We start from the raw sequence: 23,425 nt of genomic DNA on the forward strand, positions 1-23,425 counted from the left end.
ATCGGTGGAAGGATTGTGGGTGCAAAACGGGCTCTTTTCAAATATGGTGATGCGTTGGCGATTCCTCTGCGGCAACGGTAACTGCTTTCCATCAGGTTAGATATGGGTAGATACATACTTATAAAAAGCACCTTGAGATGTCTTGTCTAAACTTGGAATTGACTTTTAAATTGATCGATTGCTTAAGAAATTCGTTATTATAACACTAGCACTACAAAAGAAATGACAGAAATAGCTTTAGTTGTGGTCACAGATTGAGCATTAAAAGTTTTTATCGGTAGGTAGAGTCTACTTATTAAGTACCTACATAGGTACCTAACTTAAATATATTTTTGACGATCTATTTATACCTTTAGGTATATCATCAACAACCCATTAATGAGAAGGATTAGGCCATAGTCCACCGCGCTGGCCAAGTGCGTATTGGTAGACTTCACATACCTTTGAGATTTTTTTTTTATAAATCTCTCAGGTACACAGGTTTCCTCACGATGTTTTCCTTCACCGTTTAGCAAGTGATAATTAATTTCTAATACGCACATAACTTTGAAAAATCAGAGGTGCCTGGGATTTGAACCTCGGACCCCTCGATCGAGATGCCGAGTTTCTTAACCACTAGGTTATCACTGCTTTTTACATTTAGGTATATGATACTACTTTTATTAATATATAAAATTTAAAGAACAAGCCTCTCTTTTCAACAGTTACAAATAAAAAATATATCAAGGTGCCGCCCATTGAAACAGGACTACCATCCATTTAAAGAATCATTTTTATTAAGACACAATTTAATCCTATTTTTATGATATTTACTAAATATGTAGTATACTAGGAAAGTACGAAGAGTAATTATCGAGTAGAAGGCTGAGGTTAGAATTTCTAGGTCCTTATTTGATTTTTTATAAGTTTGAACATTTTTAAGTAAGTTTTAAGGTTTGTACGTTAGAAAGTGACTACCTATCACTTGATTTAATAGAGAAAAATGTAGTGTAGTGTTCAAATTCTACCAATTCAAGTACAATAGGGTACCGAGCGGATTATGTCTAAAATCCTTCTTATTGTGACAGGCGAACCGAGCCCAGTAATTAGGTAGTGGGTATCTTTCGAACTATCCCCCTCGAAAAAAAGGTAGGTAAGAAAAATAATAATGACTAATAATAAAGCCACCTATGTTGATATTTTTTTAATCGGTGCCCGTAAATAAATTGATTGATACCTACGTAGGTGCTTTATATTTACAGTAAATAGCTAAAGGTGAATTTTTAATAGTACCTATCTTACTATTCCAGAAACCTTATAATAGCATTTAAAACTAATATGTATGTTTGGTTGTGTAAAACTATAGCTTTTATATTATGCTAACTGCTCTATATGTTTTGAAATATGAAGCAGATACCAATAAATAGATACTTATGTACTCTTCTATATCTTATTATATAAGCGAAAATATACTCCAAAATATTTTCTTCCGTCCGCTATAAAACTACAAACTGAATCAATAGCCTCCCATCGATATGTGCGCCTACACACAAATTCGAATGTCAATCGTACAATCTGGCCGCTCACCTGCCAAATACAAAGGCGGGCGGAAAGCTACACAAAGCTACGAAGGCTTCGCCGCCCGCAGCCATTAGTTCACGGAGGACCAATGGCAGGCGAGAGGCGTGGCGATGCGCACGCGCCGCCCGGCCACGCATACCGGTTCAGTGTAAGCGCAGCTGTCGTAACGTTGTCACGTATATCCATTTCCTTTCCCTCTTACGTTTGTCTTCTAATTATGAACTTTTTGTTACTGTAGTGCCGTGTTTTTTTCTCGAATTAATTAGTGCTATTTGAACTCCATTTGCGCTGTTGTACTAAGAATTACACAGACTGGTTTTACGATGTTCTAGTTCTAGTGAGGTGACTTTAGTGGCAGTATATTTGTTCTCGGCCCGATTTGTTCCGTAATTAAGATGATGATGGACCAGGCACATTTCGGAGAGTATTTGCTGAGGCAGCAAATGCTGCACGCTGCCTCACTGAGTGGATTGCGTAAGTATAGCTTCCACCTTTCAAAAACTGTGGTTAATTAAAGGTTGTTCGGCAATTTATTAGGCAAGATATGTAAACAAATATCAAGCAAAAGTTAACTGCGCCTAATTATAGGAATGCAAATGTGAATGCGCCTTATAATGATACTTTTAATTATTACTGACTGCACATTTATCTACCTACTTGAATAATGTTGATGATCCTAATGTATATTTCAAAGTACCCACTTTTTACAAATTATTAAGTTCATTATTAATAAAAGAGAAGATGATATACATAGACACTAATATTATGAAGATAAGTTTATACGAATAGGTACATACCTAAGATATGGGTATCGGTATCTATAATTTACATAATTCGCTTATAACATTTTAATAGAAATCTATCCTTGTATATCAATCCGCCTTTAATTATTTACACGATAATATCCGTTGGTACAGAAAAAGCCGATGAATATTGATGGAGCAATGTTTTTATCTCGTTCACGCGTTGAAGTCTTTACAAGGAACAACCCGTTTTTACCCACTCAAGTAATTGCATCAAATTAATTGCTTAATTTAATTTTAAATTAACGGCGTAATTAAATTATACAATAAAACTGTTATAATAATATATTTATATTTATTTTATTACTTATGTATGCAGATTCTAAATTTAATGTCGATAAAAAAGTGCTTATAAAATTAAAAGAGTAGGTAAATAGCTACCTAGCTACGGCGTGTGACTTGTCGGCTTTTAATTATAATAATTAAGTAGGCATTCTGTTTCTAGGAGGCACTTGAAACAGATAGAATATTTTCAAAATTTTCAAGTAGGCAAACTGTAGCACGGTAGCTTATTTTTATGTAGGTACTCTTACTTATATTTTTATTTGTAAGTACATAAATACTTTGATCAATATACACATAAAATAGATTAGTTTAGAATTTAATCTCACCTTTTTTAAAATTGATAGCAGTGATAGCCTAGTGGTTACGAAACTCGGCCTCTCGATCGAGGGGTCCGAGGTTCAAATCCCAGGCACCGGACCTCTAATTTTTCAAACTTGCATAAGTTTTTCGTATTAGACATTACTATCACTTGCTAAACGGTGAAGAAAAACATCGTGAGGAAACCTATATATAAAAAAAAAGAAAATCTCAAAGGTATGTGAAGTCTACCAATATGCACTTGGCCAGCGCGGTGGACTATGGCCTAATCCTTCTCATAATAAGAGGAGACCCGTGCCCAGTGCCAGTGGAACAGTAATGGGTTGTTGATGATTTTAAAATTGATAGGAAACGTTAATGTTTTCATTGCTACAAATATTTTTAGAAATAGATTTTTTTAGATTAAAATAGAAATGGGAAAAAATCACAGGTTTTAAATATACGTTAATTCTAAATAAATTAGTACTTATATTAAGATATTTATAATGTGCATAACGACTAATTAATATGTCACAAAAACATAATCTTATATTAAATATTAGATAAGAATGATTTATAACTTTATATCAAAAGTATAATTATTTAGTAAGGAAGTAGATATTCTATATCTAAGATATAATAATATATCTATGTGTCTTGCATACTGCAAACCTCAACCTTGTCTGAAATAAGATTAGCAGTAGGTGCCACTGTTATTTTTTAAAATATTGTTTAGAATGCTCTTTTAAGTAGGCATTTATAGTAATTAAATAATTATATACCTATTTTAACTGGCCCGAAGAAAGCTTTGTGCATATTCATATGATATGTAGGTACTACGTAAGAACGTAAGGCGATCTTGGTGAATCACTTAGTCTTTAAGACCAGATTCACCAGATGTCCCTTTGCTTCTTTTGAAAAACAAAATAGAAATCTAAGTAGGTAGTAATAAATAAATGACTTAGTCAACTTACATAAAGGTAAAAAAGTATTTCACTTACCTAATAATACAAACATAACTGCCTAGACTAGATACCGGATTTAACACATTCAGATTAAATGGCTATTGAAATGCCTGAGGTTTTGATTTACGCTATAATAAATTACTTTAATTACATTTACGAGTTAATTACAAAACGGATCCTAGTTAAGAGGTTGCTGTGTAGATACCCGTTTAATAGTTAGGTATATAGATACATTCTTTAATACTATTTTACCTATCTTTCCTAGCCGGCCAGCTACATACCTACCTTACTTATATTACATTCTACATTGTACGTGGAAAGCTAATCTACACAATGCCTACCTATATAGTACAAATACAAATTTAAGAAAAGCACGTTAGGAAAGACCCAGCTATTCACATAATTTTTATGTGAGTAGCTGTACTGATATGTGGATATATGTACCTAAACGTACATAGATAGATTTAAATAACTATCATATGTAATTATATTAAATTTTGCTGTCATATTATATACCTAATAGTAGGTACATATTATAAATACAATAAACCTTTTATTGACACAAATGGACTGACATACTGACATTTGAATTATAATTATCCAAACACTTTACAAAGTAAAGGTACCAATGTCAGCAGATAATGATTGTCATAGTCATTACCGCTTACACTTGATTGCACACTGACACAGGAAACTGACAGTTTCATACGTTGTGGACATATAAATTATTATATTTATTTAATTTAGCAATCATTCGCCCACACAATTAGGATGTTGACAAAAACAAGCTATAATTTTGGATACTTTACTTTGCATAAATTTTGTCACGACTCGGTCGCTTAAATCATTATTATAATAATTATTATTATCAAGGAATGTTGTTTTCCGTATTTCTTAAACAACTGTTATGAAAATGTACATATATATTGTATCTGTTTACATATAGGTACCATTTCGTCCCTTTTTTTAGATCTTCCGGCACCACCTATAAATTGATTGAATGATATATAATTAAGTATCAATCAACCTTTTTACACACCTTATCAAACAGCATATCAATTCGAGATACAAAATAATAAATATTAAAAATAATAAATAACAAATAAATATCGCTTACAAACGCAGCAAGCGCAATTTTTATATCTACCTATTTTATAATGTTTTGTAATTTTATTGCGATTTTAATTAGACACAATTTTATACGTATGTAAATAATGTTAAGTAATATAAGTAAGGTTTCCTCACTTTTTGAGACAAAAATAACCGAGAATCCAATATGAAGCAATTACGAGGATTTTGACTATCTATGGAGACGTGTTGTTAACTGAGTGTTGAGTAACAAACATTCGCAAATACATATAATTATGTACCTTATAAAATAGGTCGTACGTTATAATTATTATAGGTATCGTACTTAAGTTTTTAACAATGTTTAGAATTATAAAAATGGCTTACAGATAATGCACTTATGACTTGTATTCAATCTGGAATGATATTAATATTAATTAAAACATGTTCCTATGCATTGATAAGAAAATCGTGATTAAGCATGATGTGTTTGTACGATTATAATAATTTTGTGCACCGTTACAAACAAGACCGCCGTTATTAGGTACAACTTAGTGGCGGAAATATCACAGACATACAAGACTTCGTACTTGTTCACGATAAAACCAATTTGATTTGATTGAATTTTCGCATCCAATAAGATGAGGTAAGCGATGTTTAGGACAAAAGCGTATCAAATCTGCAATCGGCGAATGAAGTCACCAATTTTAGAGTCGGCTGTCGTTCGGAGCAATCGCGGTCAACAGCCGAGCGGTCGATTCGCTGGACGATTAATATTGGTATTTTATTGCTTCCTACGTTTTTATCTGGACAGAGACGCGGGCTCGATCAAACACGCCGACGTTTCATTATGATTACGTGGCTATGTAGGTACCTACGTGAGCTCTTCCCGTTTCATACATTACATTGATAGTTCCTTCAATGAGCTGTTATTATCGTTTAGCACCTTCTATATAAGGTACAAAACTTGTATTGTAATTAATTGCACTGGCATACTGGTATAAAATAAATGAGCACTGTAAAGACACTATTTCATTATAATTTGATTATACTGATTGACAATGATTAAATGTGGCACTTTTTAAATTAATGACTTTATGTATTAAGATATATTTCAATAATTAGATATATAGGTACTAAACGAATAAATAATATCGTAATCAATTCATTCATTATTAAATGAAACGCCTAGGTATAAAAAAACCTTATTATGAATAACTAGTTATGTTACGTAACCTAAGCCTTTAGGTTTAGTTTAAATGTCTTTAACATCTTAAGTTATCGTTAAAACGTCCCAAAACCAACGGAATTAAACATGTAAAATTAATCTTCGTCATTTTCAGTTATTGAGTTATTTTCTTGGATTACAGAACACCGCGTCGGCGCGGAAGCAGAGCCGCCGGCCTGTGAAGCGCGTCTGCTCAACGGGGATCTGTGGCGGCGCTTCCACGATATTGGCACCGAGATGATTATCACCAAGGGGGGACGGTACGTACTGTATTCTATACTCACATATACTAGCATTATCAACCCGTTATTGAACCATTGGAAATGGGTCATACGTACATAGGTACGTAATAGGTTACGACCTACTCTTTACATGCAAACTATGGATAACACAGGTATGTAATTTTGATTTATGTTTTCCTTCACCATCCAAAGGTGACAAATGATAATTAAATTCTAATATGAATTACCTACACATACATTTATAAGTGAGGAGGTTTACTCTAATGTTTACTACACAAACTTCTATAGTTCTCTCTCATCATCGAGAGGACGTTGCCAACTGAAAAAAAGCTGTATCTTACTGGTAGTTCAAGGTTCATACTCTTTTTTACAATTCCATAATAACTAAACATATTTTGTAACTATGACAACATAGGTACCTTTATTGTGCTACACTTTTTATTAAAAAAATACGCATCTAACAAAAAATAGTAAGTACCTAGTATAAAAATAAAAATATTACATAGTAAACACCTGTAAAATTTTAATACCTTAAACATGTATCAAACACCTGTTTAAAATCCTATAAAACAAAAGGCAAAAAATTCTGATACGATTTAATTTGCACAACGACCAAGTTACTATAAATACATTTCTTGCCAAACATTCTAAGGGTACGTGACTGGGTGATACGTGACTCTATAATGAGCACACTTAATGAACCTTCAGGCTTACTTTGTATTGTTCTTACTTTGTACTTACCTTATAATCTGACTGTCATGTGTTCATAAAGAAACGAAGGTAGGTACTAATATTATTTAATAACAAAATTAGTAGTAAGCGAAGTAGTAGACAAGCTTGTAGTCCTTCTAGAAGTAAGTGGTGAGTGGAAGTGATGTCGACAGGCGGGGATCAAGGAATAATCCCCTAAAAGTTAAGTTAGAAAACTTACCAGTACCTAAGTGTTTTGCTTTTTATACTATACGCTATATGCTATACTTTGCAACAGCATCACTTAACAACGTTGTTTCACTAAAGGAAACATCTTTCTGGCATTGCTCCAGTCGAACAAGGTTTAATATAGAACCTTTTGTACTTTATACTACACATAGTTATGTAGATTACGACTATTTTGCTTACAAAATATACAATAAGGTAGGCACTAAAGTCGTCGAACTAGGTACCTCAGTTAGGTAGAGCTGAAAATTAAACTGGTTTGATAACGATTTAAGCTTAAAACTGTTATTATCAATAGAGAATACGTTCTGTAATTGTAACGTTACTAACGTTTATGTATGATGAATGAATGAATATAGCGTCATCTTTTTTGTACTCTGTTTTTTAAACACTTATCAGTAGGTACGTAAATTTGGTCAAGTACGAATCGAACTGTTTTGAAAACCATGAAAGAGGTTCCTTTTTTTTTAAAAAAAATTACTGTTTTCAAAAAACAGCAATAAGTACCTACAGTGTAAACTCCATGTAACGTCACTCGATTTAACGACAAACTCTCTAAAGCGTCGAAAACAATTAGCTTAGTTTGTTTAGCTTGTATTCCATACAATGATACACTCTACATAGCATTACACCCACTCTCAATAACGACCACAATTGAGTTACTTTTAGTAAAAAGTACCTTTTAATTTGCTAAAATTAGTAAAAACTGCGAACCTGTGTACGTTCTTTTGTCGCTTTATTATCCTAGCCCGCAATAAACTCGACAGTCGGCATCATGCATACTGCATACATAAAAATATTTCCTTTGTCACCAAGATGCCTCAATATTAGAAGGTATGAATGAAATAATTAAAAAAATACAACAAAATTACTGGTGCAGCAAAAGACGTCAGACAAAAATAACCGTCTACACGCAATAGCGTTCAAATAAGATTATTTTTTATGTACATAACTACTAACACTAAACTGAAATAAACTTTTTCTTTTTCTAATTTTGATTTTTCTTCTCTCCATTTAACGACCACTCTCTATAACGCCATAAAATGCACAGTCCCTTCAGTGTCGTTATATAGAGTTTACACTGTATTTGTAGTTCTCATGGCCAGAAGTATCAGTTGTCAGTTGCAGATAAGACGTCGTATAAATTAGAAATTTATTACATTTATTTTACTCCCTAAAACCTGCAATAATAATAAATAAAATCTGGTTATTTATTTGGGTACATCAGCATACATCGCCTTTAAGGGCCAAACTCCCAAACCCAACTCCTTAAAACTAAATTTTCACGTTTTGCCACGTTAAAAGAAAATAGGTAATCACAGACATACAAACAGACAGACATGGCAGTCATCATAAGATATAAAAAACATAGCTAAACATGAATTCCTAATGCTTTCGTTTCGGAATATGGAACCTTAAAAATACAATTAATCTGTTGTGACATTTTTAGACTTTATGGATTTGCAGAACCGTTATCGCTGACCAGTTCGACAAGTTTACTTAAAACCCATTAATTCACACGCATCATGCATTCTCAAACCGTTAGGTATTCACGGAGTGATTTGGCTATATCATTTGCCACATTTGTCAAAATATATTTGATGAATTGCTAGAATTAATCTTTATGTTAGTGTTTATATTGAACGAATTATAGTCGTAGAAGGTTTACTTGGTATAAGTATATAAGAAATAATCACTTTGATCGATGTAATAATGAACCATGAATATTAATCAACATAAATCCAGTATAATAAAGTTAAACAAACACATAAATTTTAATATTAATCTTGATTCATTTAATGATCATTTCATCCACAACTTTGTGTAGTGATCAGATCAATCTTTCCTTAAACACGGATCGCAAAAACCAACAGTCAATTAAACGTTGCAGCTGTCGCAATGTGAGCTCACAATTAGGAAAACACGTTGCTCACTTGCCATAAATTTCTAAATAATAACAAAAACTTAACGAAAACCCATTAGGGCTGCCGAATCTGACGCGGGGCTTGTTAACGGATAATTTGGGAGCCCGGGCCGGACCTCCATCATAGACAAAACAAACAGCTGCCTCGACGGCAATTTGTGCATTTCTCTAAATGGCCGAGCACAAATTACACCTTATTATAAGCTTGTTTGCTTTACGACGGTACCCCTTCAATTATTTTTTTTCGTCATCGATAATGTGAAACGAGCAGTGAAGAAATTACACAGTCGTCGCGATCTCGGCGCCTCCGACGTTTCCTGCGCGGGCGCAGAGCCGGCGGCCCACCGCGCGAGGCCCCGCGCCCGTAATTATGTATTCATCTCGTCATTAGCGGATGGCAACCCTGACCGCGCCCAGCCCAAAGAAAGCCCGATCGATAACGAGCGACGCGTCCGAACGAATTAAAATGAAAATATTCTGCAATTAATGGCGGATAATTGGCGTTCGACCCGCTTCGTGTCGTCGACCACACGGTTATTAAAAACGTTCGGAAAAAGTGGGACGCTTTTCGCAAGCGGATAGCTGTCGTGCGCCCCTGTCGCGCTGCGCTCGCGCCGCCGCCCTCCTCTGCGCGCCCGACATATTTTTATGCTCGCGGATAATTAGCCTAACTCATCTGTGCCGCTGTCATCTCTTACACGTTTTTTTTCCTGCGGCTGCCGTTGCAGACCACCGCGCGGCCAGTCAGCATTCCGATAATTTACCGCTTTATCCCGCGGTTGGTGAATCTCGTTAACCGCCCGCGCCCGACTAGAGGTCAGTTTTGTTTGTTTTGGATTAATGATGCCGCGCGGGAGAAGCCGGGGGCGCGCCGGCGCCGGTCGTGGCGCCATACGAATCGAAATGGGTCAAAATATTTAATTTATTTCTCTTATTGAATGCTAGTTGCGGTCCTGCGTTTCGGTAATTGAGTTATTCCACCTTAGACACTCGTGCGCGTTCACGCTTTAAATTAAGGTAAAACCTGAGAGCTTTTAGTGTCTTGTTCAAATACGTTCCTCGCGTTCGTCCGTGGAGTGGGCTCGGTTATACGAGTAAAATGAAAGCGCAAACAGCGAGATTTGGGCGGTTCGTTTGTGCGAACGACTCCGGGCGACGCGTATATATCGGCCGGAGTTAACACCTGCCGCGCTCGGCGGCCATGCGCTTGCTGTATGTATTAAAGCCTGGATTTGTGGCTCCGCTCTCCTACAGTTTTCCCACCTGCGCGTTTCGTAAATTCGTTAGATACACAAAAACATCAATCTTCTGTCTATTTAGAAAATGACTGTTCAGTCGTTTGTTATGATTATGTTCAGTCGTTTGTTATTGTTATGATATGTAGGTAGTATATAAATAATACTGACTGACATAATTATGTATGTATAATAACATAAAAAATACCTAGCTTATTATCCTATTATTCAAAAAGCCTAAATGTAAAAATAATAAACAATAGTCAAACAATTGGACACATTCCATCTGTTCGCTATCTCACAACATAATTCCAACCCTCAATAATAGTTGTACAAACAAACAAACACTGGTTAAAATAGAGTAGGTCATTTGTTTTTTCTCAAAACTGAAATATGACAAATGGGCGAGGCGCGCCGGCGCAGATCGCTCGCGTGTCGTCGCGCGGACCTCCCGCCATTTTAAAAACAAACAGACAACACAAAAACTCGTTATTTATTCTCATGTTATTCGAAGGGAAGGGCGCGCCCGAATTCGCTTGAAAAAATCATAAGTTATAATTAAAAACGTCTGAGATCGTGCCTTGCGTTTTCTGAACGTTCCTGCTCGGTGACGCCGGTATCGCGAGTTTCGACATTGCGCCGGTCAATCACGTAAACTTTTATCGCCGCAGCGGCAGCTAACGTTTACGAGATCCGAGATAGAGTCGCGATCGTATCTCCGATCTCGCGTCCACGAATTCACATACGGTCGGGGGTAGAGTCGACCGGGCGCTTGTTTTAACAGAAATACCGATTAATTGATTCGATCTGTGTCGTAATTAAAATGGGTGATTAGAGCGCGGGGACCGGCGCCGGCGCCTCAAAGCGTCTCCGCCAGCATTCCTTTTGTTTTACCACGGGTCGTTTGTCGCCTGCGTGGTGCGTGGGTCGCAGCCGTCCCGCCCTGGCCCGCGGGCGCGCGGCGGCGTGCGAGCGAGAGGGCCGCGGGCGCCGACCTCCTGCAGCGCCGCCGGCCGCCCGCCGCGCGCCCCGCCCAGCGCTCGCAGCACTAATAATCAGATTATGACAGCCGCGTCTCAAACGCTCCGTATCGGCTCCACTCGTCACTCTTCAATGTCTCCTGAAAATGTGACGTTAGAATTTCACTTACCTAATCGGTCCCGTGCTACAGATTCCAAGATGATATCGCAGCGCCACCTATCTTCTCCTCTACCTGGAAAATTTATGGATGAAAATTAATAAAGATAATTACAATTATTATATTTCTTATAGGTGCTATGGTTAGGAGACTTTATTATGTAATGGAAGGAAATGATAAAACCAAATGGAGTGGTTATTGTCCAGGAGGACTAAATTGGAACGCCTAGTAACTTTACCATCTGCCCTTTAAACCCGACCATAGAGGTTGTAAACCTTCATTATTAACCGCCGCAGTAAAACCACGAAAAGTTCATGTAGCTGTTAATATTTCCTCATCCGTTTTAAATATCGTTGATGTAATTCCTCACAGACAGTCCATCTTAGATATACTTACCGACCATTTATCATTCAATTTTTATAGTGTAGCAAATTGATACCTAAGAAACCTGTTAAAGCCAAAGTGCCAAAAAACTAAATAACTTAATACTGCTTCACGCATTACAATAAAACTGTAATATCCGTAAAACGAAGTTGTTTGTACGACTTCAAATTGATCAAAAACGTTTAGCGTAATAAAGGCTTAGATGACGTAAGATTTTTGTCGTTGTGAGAAAAAGCGTGTAGTCATTGTAAGTAATGGGTAATTCCGGATTGATGGTCGGGAGGGACCCGGAATCTGAAGCACGCGCCGAGCGGCCGTCGCCACTGAACGATCATATCGCAATGTCTCCAGGGCGTTCGCTCTACGCCCTTCGTATTGACAACATACAATGCCGTCTTTGAACGTACGCGTGAACGCAACTGCATGAAAAACCAGCAATGGAATTCGCTTGTTCTCCTGTTCTCCTTTTCGTTCGTTTAGCGAAGTCATCGCCGGCTCCCGCGCCTTTTAGCTCTAAAACAATCGGCTGTAAAAAACTTACACTAAAACAATAAATTGAATTTGGAATAAAAAATATGCAGTCTGCGTCATCGTGAGCAAGATTTGTTTTTTGCCTGATGACAGCGGGCCTGATGATAATTTCTCATTAGGTTATAACATTTTTGTCGGTTGAAACGTCGTAAATTCCTCGAATAATTTAGGGAAGAAAGTGGTCGTGTTGGTGTTTTGTTTTTATGGCGCCAACGAGCAGCCCGGGTTAGATCGGTATCTCCCGATACAAGCGTTTAACCCATGTTACGTGGAACTCGGGAATTATTCTCACGGACTCCGACTCGGTTCGCTAACAACTTGTTATACGGAACGACAGAGCACATATTTCGAAGTATTTCAACTTGTTTGTATCTTACTTCTTGAAGTCGTTTAACTTTAAATTTAGTCTATGAACATTCGCAAACTAATTGGTAATCGTCGTTATTCAAGTAAGGATTTTTCTTTGATCTATGTTGCATATGGAGGGACATGCAATAGCTTTACATGCATTATTAAGCAGATACCCTACGTAATGAAAGAGAAATTTAACAAAAAGAAAATAAACAATGAACCTTTATCGTCGCTAGTGGCTATCACTAACATCAACCACCGTTTCCAAGTAACAAAAGCACCAACACTAGACCTGAAAGCACCCAAATAAAATGTTTAAAAAACTCCGAGATTGTACGTGTCCATAATTCTGAGTACGTACGTGCTAATAGAGTCTCTTAGAAATTTTGATCATTAAGCTCTGAGAGCTCAGCAACGTACAGGGTGCGTCGTTTTCCGAAATGGTCATTTTTCTATTTAGTGATAAAAGTGACAGAAGCATGTCTGTCTCTTTGCCGTTTTTTTTTTTAAATTTGTCTGAAGAGAACCTCAGATACGGATTGACCTTAAAGTAGTGTATGCCATCATTCAGTAAAGTCAATGAAAATGGTCCTTATATTTGTAAACTATTAAAATATTATATCACCTACAAATTGTAATTAAAATGGCTGAAGTCGCCGGTAAAGCCTAGTTAAAAATTAACTCGCACGTGTCCATGGTCCGTAAAGACCTCATACTGTATCCGGAAATTTGTTATATTTCACGCTCATGGATAACTAAGCACTTGTGTAATTCTTATATATTAATATATTAAAATTTAGTCAAAGCGAAACTAAAGATCATAATCTGCGCTTGATGGTCACATAACGACAGGAAATATAAATTGAGATGGCTATAAAAGTAACACACTTCATATAAATATTGTAGCTAATTTGTGTATTTTTATGATACCTACCTATAAACGTTTATTTACATAGATGTTGCTAATTTAGTATATTCTCTTTACGGTTTTCAAGGCTATTGTTTCGTCAATAAATAAGAAACCTACGTAATATTAAACTTTTGAAACATTTATCGTCAAGAATGTACGATTGAATGTGCCAAGGACTTTTTCAGGAGAATTTGTTAACAGGGTGTTTCCATGAGAATTGCCGGCTGAATTTTAATTTATTGCACCTGTGGTATTGCAGTTACGACTTACGACTATTAGGTATACATATTTCCACAAGCGACACAGACGCGCCCACTCCTGCGCAGGAATATTATTTATTTTTTCATACGTAAACTCTTAATATTTCTACAGACAGTTAAAATAAATTTAAAATATACCTAATAGATTATTATCTATACCTATTTTATTTTATTATCTTTTTTGTAATGTTAAAATGAGCATAATTATGAGCTTAGCCAATGAAAATTTTATCTTACAAATTATTATAAAATCGAACTCTGCACAATTTAATTCGTTAATTTGAAATGACTCTTCAATTTTGTTAATCTTATTTTAGAAAAACTCAAAATTCATTACCAAAAGCGTGCACTGACTGCTGTAAGGATTTAAGCGCATAAGACAGGCCCGGCCGGGGATAAGATCAGCCGGGCGGGCACAATACTATGTAAATGTGCGCTGGCGCCGCTCTATATCATACCCGAATCATTCGATGCCTCGGAATGCTGATTGTTTTAAACGTATCAGATGCTGGCTACTTGAATGGCTATATTTCTGGAATCGGGGATTACGACAAATGTAGTTTGTTTGTATTGAATTGATGACATTAAATTTTATTAAAAAATATTATTCAATACGTATGTTAATGATCAAATTGAGGTTATATTTAAGAATACCTACTGTACAGTTCCGTGTCGTTTTAATAAGTTTAAATTAAAGGTACTTGTTGCAGTTTTTACAGTTATATAAAGACCTTTTAATTTTAAGCAGAACCTGTTTTAAATGTGCTTTATATATAAAAATATAATGTACATGGATAAACGCTAAAAGTACTCGTTTAATATTTAAGGCAGATACAAGAGAAAGTCAGAGGAAAGTGTCTTGAGCGAGTATAATAGACATTGTGACAGTGGGTGGGGGCGAGCCACCCGCGCGTGCGCAGATAGCATCGCGCGAGTCGCCCGCGCATCGCGACATCACGCCGCGATGTCTATCTGCCCGCTACCGAAACCACGCCACAGAATCCGATACGACAGGGATTCTCAATCTTTTTTTAAACTACTTTACAAGTTGTAGTTTTGCAATACGCATCGTAAATATACATGTGTGTTGATTTGGTAATCATAAATTAACTAAGATAACCTCACAGAAAATAATATAGATAGCTACATACCCAATTATCATTAAATAGGAAACGTAAACGAAACAAGAACTACATTACGTGCATGTATAATATATTTAATGCAGATAAAAAATAAAAATAATACTGCAGATAAAAATAATAATAAAGATAAAAATAATCAAACCCAAATCGGAAATTTTAACATCGCGTGCAGAAAATTGTGTGTATTGACTCACAACTTCTTTAGGATAACGCATAAAACCGTCTCGACGCACAATTTGAGAACCGCTGTCATTCGCGATACCCTTACACACCATTTACAACCTTATGCTGTAGGAACACCGCTCACGCCACACTGCCTGCACATTTTGTTTACGTTACTAGATGGGTGAGCCAGGGTGCAACGGGTGGCACGATTCTCTAATAAAAGTGTCACTTTGGTGTCATTGCAGCCCACTCGTTACCGAGGTTGTGAGAACGACGCTGGTTATCACGATACTCAGGCCGCATACAAAATTTTAATGTTTTCTTACCCAGTACAGAGTTACAAGAAGTAGTAAAACATGTAAATATGTAAATAAGACTTATCTACTGACAATACACAATAGTACACTAATGTAGATACGCTCATGTAAGATCTCCATCTACATTGAATTAGTTGTCTGTCTGTATTTTACTTAAAAGCTACGTAATTCTGAAATAATGAATTAAATCACATGCTTTAACAACCTATATGGTTTAGGGTACATATGTCTTTTCTACATATTTATTAACAATATCTAAATCATACAACTTCATATACTCCTATCATCACGAAGTTCGCTTAACAATCTAACGTTTCATTACCATGTTATAAAACAATACGCCACAGATGAATAGAATTAAACATGTTAGGACGGTAAGCAAACAACAAGGCTTGCACACATCTTTGTATTCCACACGTAAACAAAAACGATTCAATTCTAATTAACTGAGACGTAACCTGTGTGGTAACAGAACGTCTAATGATCGCTAAATTGAAACACGCAAGTAACAACGCATAGACACAAATTAGACAATATTTAAGCAACATTCCTTAAGATTTATAAACCGTTGTGTTCACGAAACGTTTAATAGATTAGGTACTTATTTAGTATCTTTTTTAACCTTTGAAGTATGTAGGTACAAGTATACTTATATCGGACGAAGTCACGATGTGTATCTATTGGTTTTAAAAAACAGTGAAACATAAAAAACCCTAGCATAGGTAAAGAAGTTATACGAGTAGCTCAAACCGTCGAGCAAGCGACCGGGAAGGACAGCGGTTTGTGTGGTCGCATATCGCTGTAATCCAGGGGATGTGAGAGGAGCATAAATTGCTCCACCCCAGGGCAGAGCCTGATAGAAGGGCATCGCTTTAGGAGGACTCCGGTTGTGTTCCGTTGGACATCCCGGTGCTCTCCACCAAACGCCGAGGACGGCCACCGGGGGGTTTAGAGTGTGGTAACAGTCCCACATAACCCGGCGTCTCTCCCATGTCGTCCAGTACATTTTGAAGGTTTCCCTCTCGTCAACAAAAAAAAAGGTAAAGGAGTTATGCGTTTCGGTGGAAGGGTGTTGATACCGACTTAACTACTTATGGGGCGATCAAATTAGACTTCAGTGGCTTCAGGTTGATATTTTATTCTTCATGAAGTTCGTTACTGATGTCCATGAGTGGCAGTAACATTAGGTGGACTGCATGATAGTTTGCTAAAAAACTCATAAATCATATTTTCAACTACTTATCGTACTTAGTCTAATCCCGCCCCGTCAAATTATTTAAGCAATCATTTCATTCACCATATTCAAATCATCCCAATTGGACACAATGACCAACGTCACCAACGTGACCAATTGCCTACGTAAATAAAGGAGCAAACGATGCATTGGCACACAGCGTTTGTTTCCGAGAGTAGATTCCTAGCTCATTAACCGGAGTCAGATGCGGGATGTGAGCGTCACGAGGCATTTCTGTGAAATATGTAACAACGGTTCAATGTCAATAGCGCTGCGATGTCGCAACAGTAATTGCGGTGACGAGCGGCGCGTTTGAGCCCGACACGTCGCGGCCTTGGCGCGATTCCTGGTATCATCTGCGCCCCTGGTGGGAGCGATAGCGGATTAAGGTATAGGATCAGTATTCGCCATTGCGCCACTGTAGACACAGAATTGTCAAGTTAAGAGAACTATAAGTACTTACAACGAAAAAGGCTTTTTTACCCACCTGCCAAGGGTATTTTTTTCGAGCATGGATGTCTCATTTTTAAGCACGCGATGTAGCCTAAACGGCTGACGGATTTTACCATGTTATGTCGTTAGAGAGGTACATCAATATTGTGGCAGTGACATGCTATATTATTTGTAAACTGTCAGGTTTTTTGTTTATGTAAAAAAATCTAAGTTGTTATGTTAAACGTACGTCAATATTTGTATCAAGCTTTTCGTATTCGAACAGTTGCATTACATAAATGCGATCCACATTAACATTACTTACAATATTTAGGTATCCTATAGTTCTTAACTATAGATTATTCAAAGTTGTTATCTTTCATCGACGTGAATTTTATGTGAAGGTCCTAAGACTCCTTGCTTTTTTATTTGGATTCTTCGCTGATCATTTTATTCAATGAGCAGGGATTGGATTTAATTGCTTAAGCCAGATTGATTGAACCATTATGTAGATACCTAAAAGAAAATTAAAAAATAACTTGCCCATATCCCAATTCTTATTTAAAATGAAATCAATAAATGTTAGCAATCTCATTTTGAAATTGGATTTTGTGCTTTTGTTATAAATATCACAAATTTCGTTGCATTTATGACTTAACAATATTTTATATTTGATGACAGATTTATGTGATGGCCACATTATGTCGGCATTGCTCACAACTCATTCGTTTTGCAATCACGTTGACGTATTATCGTTCATCTTGTTGTTTATAGCCATAATTACAAGCATTTAGATCGCGATCCATAGGTTCGCCGTTTGCCCACAACTTACGCCACACACACCGAATTAATATCAATTAACACACACTGGCTTAATTGTGAATCGGGTGCGGCTCGCGTGCGGCGGCCTCTTTGTCGGCACCACTGAACCTCTCCCTCCTGCGACTTTAATTCGCGACCGTATCTCTCCCTTTCGCTTCTTCGAACGGCTTCCTAAAATACAGGCGCCATTCAATAAGCTCACACATGGTTCGATAACCAACTCTCTACGGCCGACGTAGGTTCGAAATTAGCTTTCTCGAGTGCAAGACCTAAGTTCTAGGGATCGCGGCACTACGGTAGGACGAGCGAAGTTCCTGTGTGTGATGGATTGCTCGTTCGTCTGTGATTAGTGTTAGTGTAAATCCTTTCAGTGCGTTCCGCTTCGTGAAAATTAACCACATCCGAGGTGGGTGGACCTAGGACCGTTACGCACTTTACGTCGACGCATTTTTTGTTTTCTCTTTTATACTGAACTTTCTATATCACTCCGAACGTTGCACACAAAAACAATGCGCTTAGGATTTTGTTCTGGAATAATATGTAGCTACGTCTACGATCTAGTTTTCTTCTTATTAGTTATTTTGGTTACTTAATGCTCTTTTAATAATATTATAGAAATCAATTATCTGGATTTAAAACATATTTTTATGTTTAACAAATTGATTCATCTCACTTACCAAGGGTTACAAGGGTATGGAATAATACCTAAGTTTTACGGTTGCACGTCGTCGTTAAACCTATCTATGGCTAGATAAATGGATTAATTTGCTAATATATGTAATATCCGTTTCTACTAATTAATACTAAGATTCAGAAAATTGCCGTACTTATAAAATTTCATTAAAATAGAATAAAACTTGAAAACTGTTAGGTACATTTCATGTTAACGGACTTACGTATAAATACATAAACATTTAAATAAAATTAAAATTAAATATTAAATCTCTAAGTTTTAGAAACGAATTTTCATAGTTTGAGATCCGGGTTAGCATTAGCAACTTCCGAGTCGTACTCTGATTGCCCTTAGCACTTAGATCGAAATTAAGTAATGTATTGTATGGATTACTAAATAATTAGTAATTTAAAACACGGAGGTGAGCTATGATAAAGTTATACAAATGCCGCGTTCAAAACATGTATAATTTAATATGTATTAAGCAATAAAAAACCTATAAACATACTATAAACCACAAATAATTGCGATTTACAGTTAGCTACACCTGTAACCCGATCCGAAATAGATAAAAAATAATATGATAAACGAAAGAGCAGGGCTACTATCTTCACGATCTGTGTTAGATAAAATCGCCGCGTTTCACGTGATCATCAATTCTTTGCTTATATTGCAGCTTTGACAGGATTATAATTAGAAACTGTCCGTCCTTATGGTTTGTCGTTTTTAATGTCGCTAGCCGGTCCCATACTGCGCCCGCATTTCATTAGGAGCTAAAAAATTGGGAGTTCTCATAAAACGGCGTGATTTATACCGGGTCGGGAGCTAACGAGCGATCGCCACCGGACCCGACCAACTCACTCAGCCTTGCGGGATCTTACAACATCACTGTAACAAACCAATGTGAAATATTGAATTACTAAATTATTCATGATTATACATTTCAAGTGGCATGTTCCTTATTTATCATTTTTTTGATTCTACGTGTTACGCTTATACTTATTGATTTTTGTCGCATCTCTCATCACAGCATAGCATCTCAAAGCGTAGGTACATGCGAAACTCCATATAGCGTTAAAATTTACTATTTAATAAATAGGCGTTTGTAAATCCTTATAAATTAACATGGCTATAAATTTAAATAAATCAAAAAATCTATAGCCCCGTATCGTATTTGTTCAATTGCAAATTGACCGAGATCGTGTACAAGTGAGATCGAAATCAAGCAGATACATCTTCTTGTGGATATTATCTTAACGATCTGTTGTCCGCATTGAACGGCGTCAAAAGGCGCATAATAGGCTCTAGATGCGGCCGGCTGATAAGCTTTGTCCTGCGCCTGCGCAGCCCGCACTAACTGTCAACTAAATTACCGCGCGTTTGTCGGCCCGTCCGCTCGCAATTTACGGGCCACGAGCGCTTTGAACCACGCGTCGGCGCCAGCGCATGTACGCCGAACTGCACTCTGAACGTACACAATAATATTATGCACGAGACCCACATTTAACCCACATATTGAGACAGCTTGAAACGCCGAAAAAGCCAATACTCCAATCACAACCAGTTATCTAATTAATATGATAGCGATTTTACAACTTATCGAATGATAAAATTGCCAGTTTTAGGTCATTTAAACTATTCCGGTACGTTTAAACTCGAGTTTTATGAAAGCCCAGCTTTTATAGCACCTTATCGGGCAGATAATATCAATAAAGCTGATACTCAATATTCGAATAAGAACAGGATTTAATTGCGGCGGTGGTCTTGAAAGACAATTTTACAATCTGCGAATGTATTACGAAACGGATGCAATTGGGACCGCGCGCGCTACTCGGTGCTAAAGGGTGCCGACAGGGTGATTAAAAGTCCAATTTCCGCAAGAACGGCAGTTTTGTTTAGGGTGGTTGTAAATTTGGCGAACGGCGCATAAACATGTCGCAGGTGCGAGTGCGCCGCGGGTGTGCTTTGTCTGCTCTGCGACGCCATCACGCCTTTCGTCTGTCTGTCTGCGTACCTCTCCCTGCACATGTTAGGCAAATTTACCTACACTAAGCCATACTTGTATTGGTTTTAGTAATCAGGAATCTGAATTGATAATTTTATATAGGGCTGGCCGGCGATTGAATCTGGAATTGCGTCTCAGATCATACGCATTACGTAGGTTCTGAAAACTATTACATCTTTATATGTACGTAAAATCTTCTATTTAGATTTTTTATTGTTTTTTTAATTTACTGAAAATTACGGTACAAATTAGAATAAAACAATCCAACATGCACAATGCACGCTTTTAAAAAACGTGTAATGTAACATAAAAAATCTTCAACGTAATTCGTATTCGTAGGGTGTGCACATTACAACAATAACCGAAGACATTTATGATTATTTCCTAAAAACTGTCAGCAATCATTTAAACGCATACTTGAAGCATATCGTGCGGAGCGTTTTATGAATATTTTTTTGTTTGCCACCTGCAGCCGCATCGGCAAAAACGAGCCAATAAAATAAAACAACTTTTTGTCGTGATCGTTATGATTGAAGGTGCTGTCGCTGATTTTAAACAAAGGACGACAGATAGAGGGTGCCCATCAATATGCTAATACCGAGTTACGTCGCTCGGGACCAATCCGTTGTTTTTTGTCGCTGCACCCAAATTGGTTTATTTGTTTTGTTACAAGCATCTCTCGAATGTATTTGCAGAGGCGACGTCGTGAACCATATGGAGTGGACGTAAGTTTATTTTGTCTTCGAAAATAGCTATTAAGTTTTACCACAATATTTGTAAACATCATCACAATAGCAGCCTATTCACTTTAATAATATCCATTCAATTTTTGTACCGAACCGCCCTTTATGTGTCCGTCGGTTTAACATCGTAATAGTTTATTATTTGCTGATTCATTGACACGAGTTCCGCATTAACATCCCACTTACTTGATACAACATCGTCTGGTGCATGCTTATCAATTTGTGCTTTTAGTTCTATAATGCGTCAGACAGTGCGTGTATCATGGCTTCTATTAAGTACATAATTCTTAACGCTATATTACATCGTACGGTCGAAAAAGATGTACCTAGTAGTAACGAACGTAAACATTTAGGCATATAAACAAAATAAAATAAAAATAAGCAAATAATTTCAAACTAAATTTTCTACGATCATTTACCTACTATACTTATTTACTACGAAAGTTAAGTATTAAAATCTGGCTTTGTCAATTATTTATCCTTTTATCTATCCTAGATAAAATCTAAAATATATATGTAAGTTTCCTTTAATAATAAATGCTGTTATCAATACGTATAAAGCGCAAAATATTTGAATCATAAGTAATTTGGGTGTCTATTCTTAATCTGGGTGTTCTAGTATAACGTTTCTTTGTATCCATGGGACTCACGTAATCCAAGTTTGGGCTTAATGCTACGAATGTCGAAAGCGTTTACTTTCAAGATGCAAGTGTGTTCGCCCCTATTGCCTAGTAATTAAACTGGTTGCATGTCGGAGCCTAGAATTATGAGTCGGAGGAACTCCAAGTATTTCCGTGCACTTGATACGCTGTTATAATTAACAAGGCTCTGGTATGAGGCCGTTTTATCCGTAAGCGGGCTGTTCAACACATTTTTACGACTTGTTACCTTCTCGAGAATCTTGATGAAACATTCCTTGGCGGTTTAACGGAGTAAAACGAAGCTATTACAATAGTTTGTAAGGAAACTGTGACTATAGCTGCGTGGTTTAATTAATTATCAAAATTATACGGTATACCGTTTTTGTTAAAGTGTGATGCGTGGACGGTGGGATTTTTGACCGCTTAAGTGAAATTCAGCATGGAGCATTCTTGTTTAAAAGATACATTATTCAAATTTTCTTGACTTTTTTCTGTACTACGTACTTATACATAATAATAATACTTAGTAAAAATAAAAGATTATAATAAAACAATGAGACTATTTAAAAATTTACTCACTTTCAGTCAAATACAAATGGTGTAGAAACGAACACATACCAATTTTATACATACATAAATGATATGTAAAGATAAACGCACCTAAAAACTGTATATAAAGGTATTCGATGGGAAAGGAATCGACAACCTTTTTTATGTCAACAAACATTTTCATAACACGAGCACGTTAATCATAATACCAACATTTCAGTCGCGCGAACGTTGCTGCGATTCACACGGCCTCCACTCACCCCGTGAACAATTTGACACTACCAGGTGTCCGATTTTTTATGCACCACACAATGGAGGAGGTGTTTACCCAGGCTCACATCTGGACGGACCGGCCGGACCTCTCGTGTGTGCGCTAATGAGCGCGGGGATGCAGGCATTCCAGCATTTTGGCTCTCATCTCGGGAATTAGATTGTTTATCATCGCTCTGTGTAAGCACACATGGCTCGAACAAAGCCGCACTGTCGCATTAACGACTTCTGCTTTTAACATTGAACTTGACGATAAAACGCTCGTGAAATCAGCAGTAAAGATAAATCCGTTTCAAGAGGGGTAGGTTAGGGATC

General features: G+C 36.8%; 1 protein-coding gene across 4 annotated transcripts in view; it reads left to right on the forward strand.

Annotated features, from left to right (window-relative positions):
• Positions 1–1,677: 1,677 nt before the first annotated feature.
• Positions 1,678–23,425, forward strand: part of Doc1 (Dorsocross1) — a 39,797-nt gene continuing 18,049 nt past the window's right edge. Inside the window, exons 1-2 of one of the 4 annotated variants that reach the window (XM_073088010.1) lie at positions 1,678–2,034; positions 6,349–6,466. In XM_073088010.1, the coding sequence (XP_072944111.1) occupies positions 1,956–2,034; positions 6,349–6,466 (197 nt within the window). In that variant the 5' untranslated portion in view covers positions 1,678–1,955. Of the gene's footprint in view, positions 2,035–6,348; positions 6,467–18,301; positions 18,636–21,260; positions 21,633–23,425 lie in introns of those variants that run through there. The other 3 variants (XM_073088012.1, XM_073088013.1, XM_073088011.1) reach the window with 3 other exon arrangements.

This window comes from Epargyreus clarus, unplaced genomic scaffold (assembly GCF_041222505.1).
Source record: "Epargyreus clarus isolate Ecla_fem2 unplaced genomic scaffold, WU_Ecla_fem_2.2 ptg000026l, whole genome shotgun sequence".
Classification (NCBI taxonomy): Eukaryota; Metazoa; Arthropoda; class Insecta; order Lepidoptera; family Hesperiidae; genus Epargyreus; species Epargyreus clarus.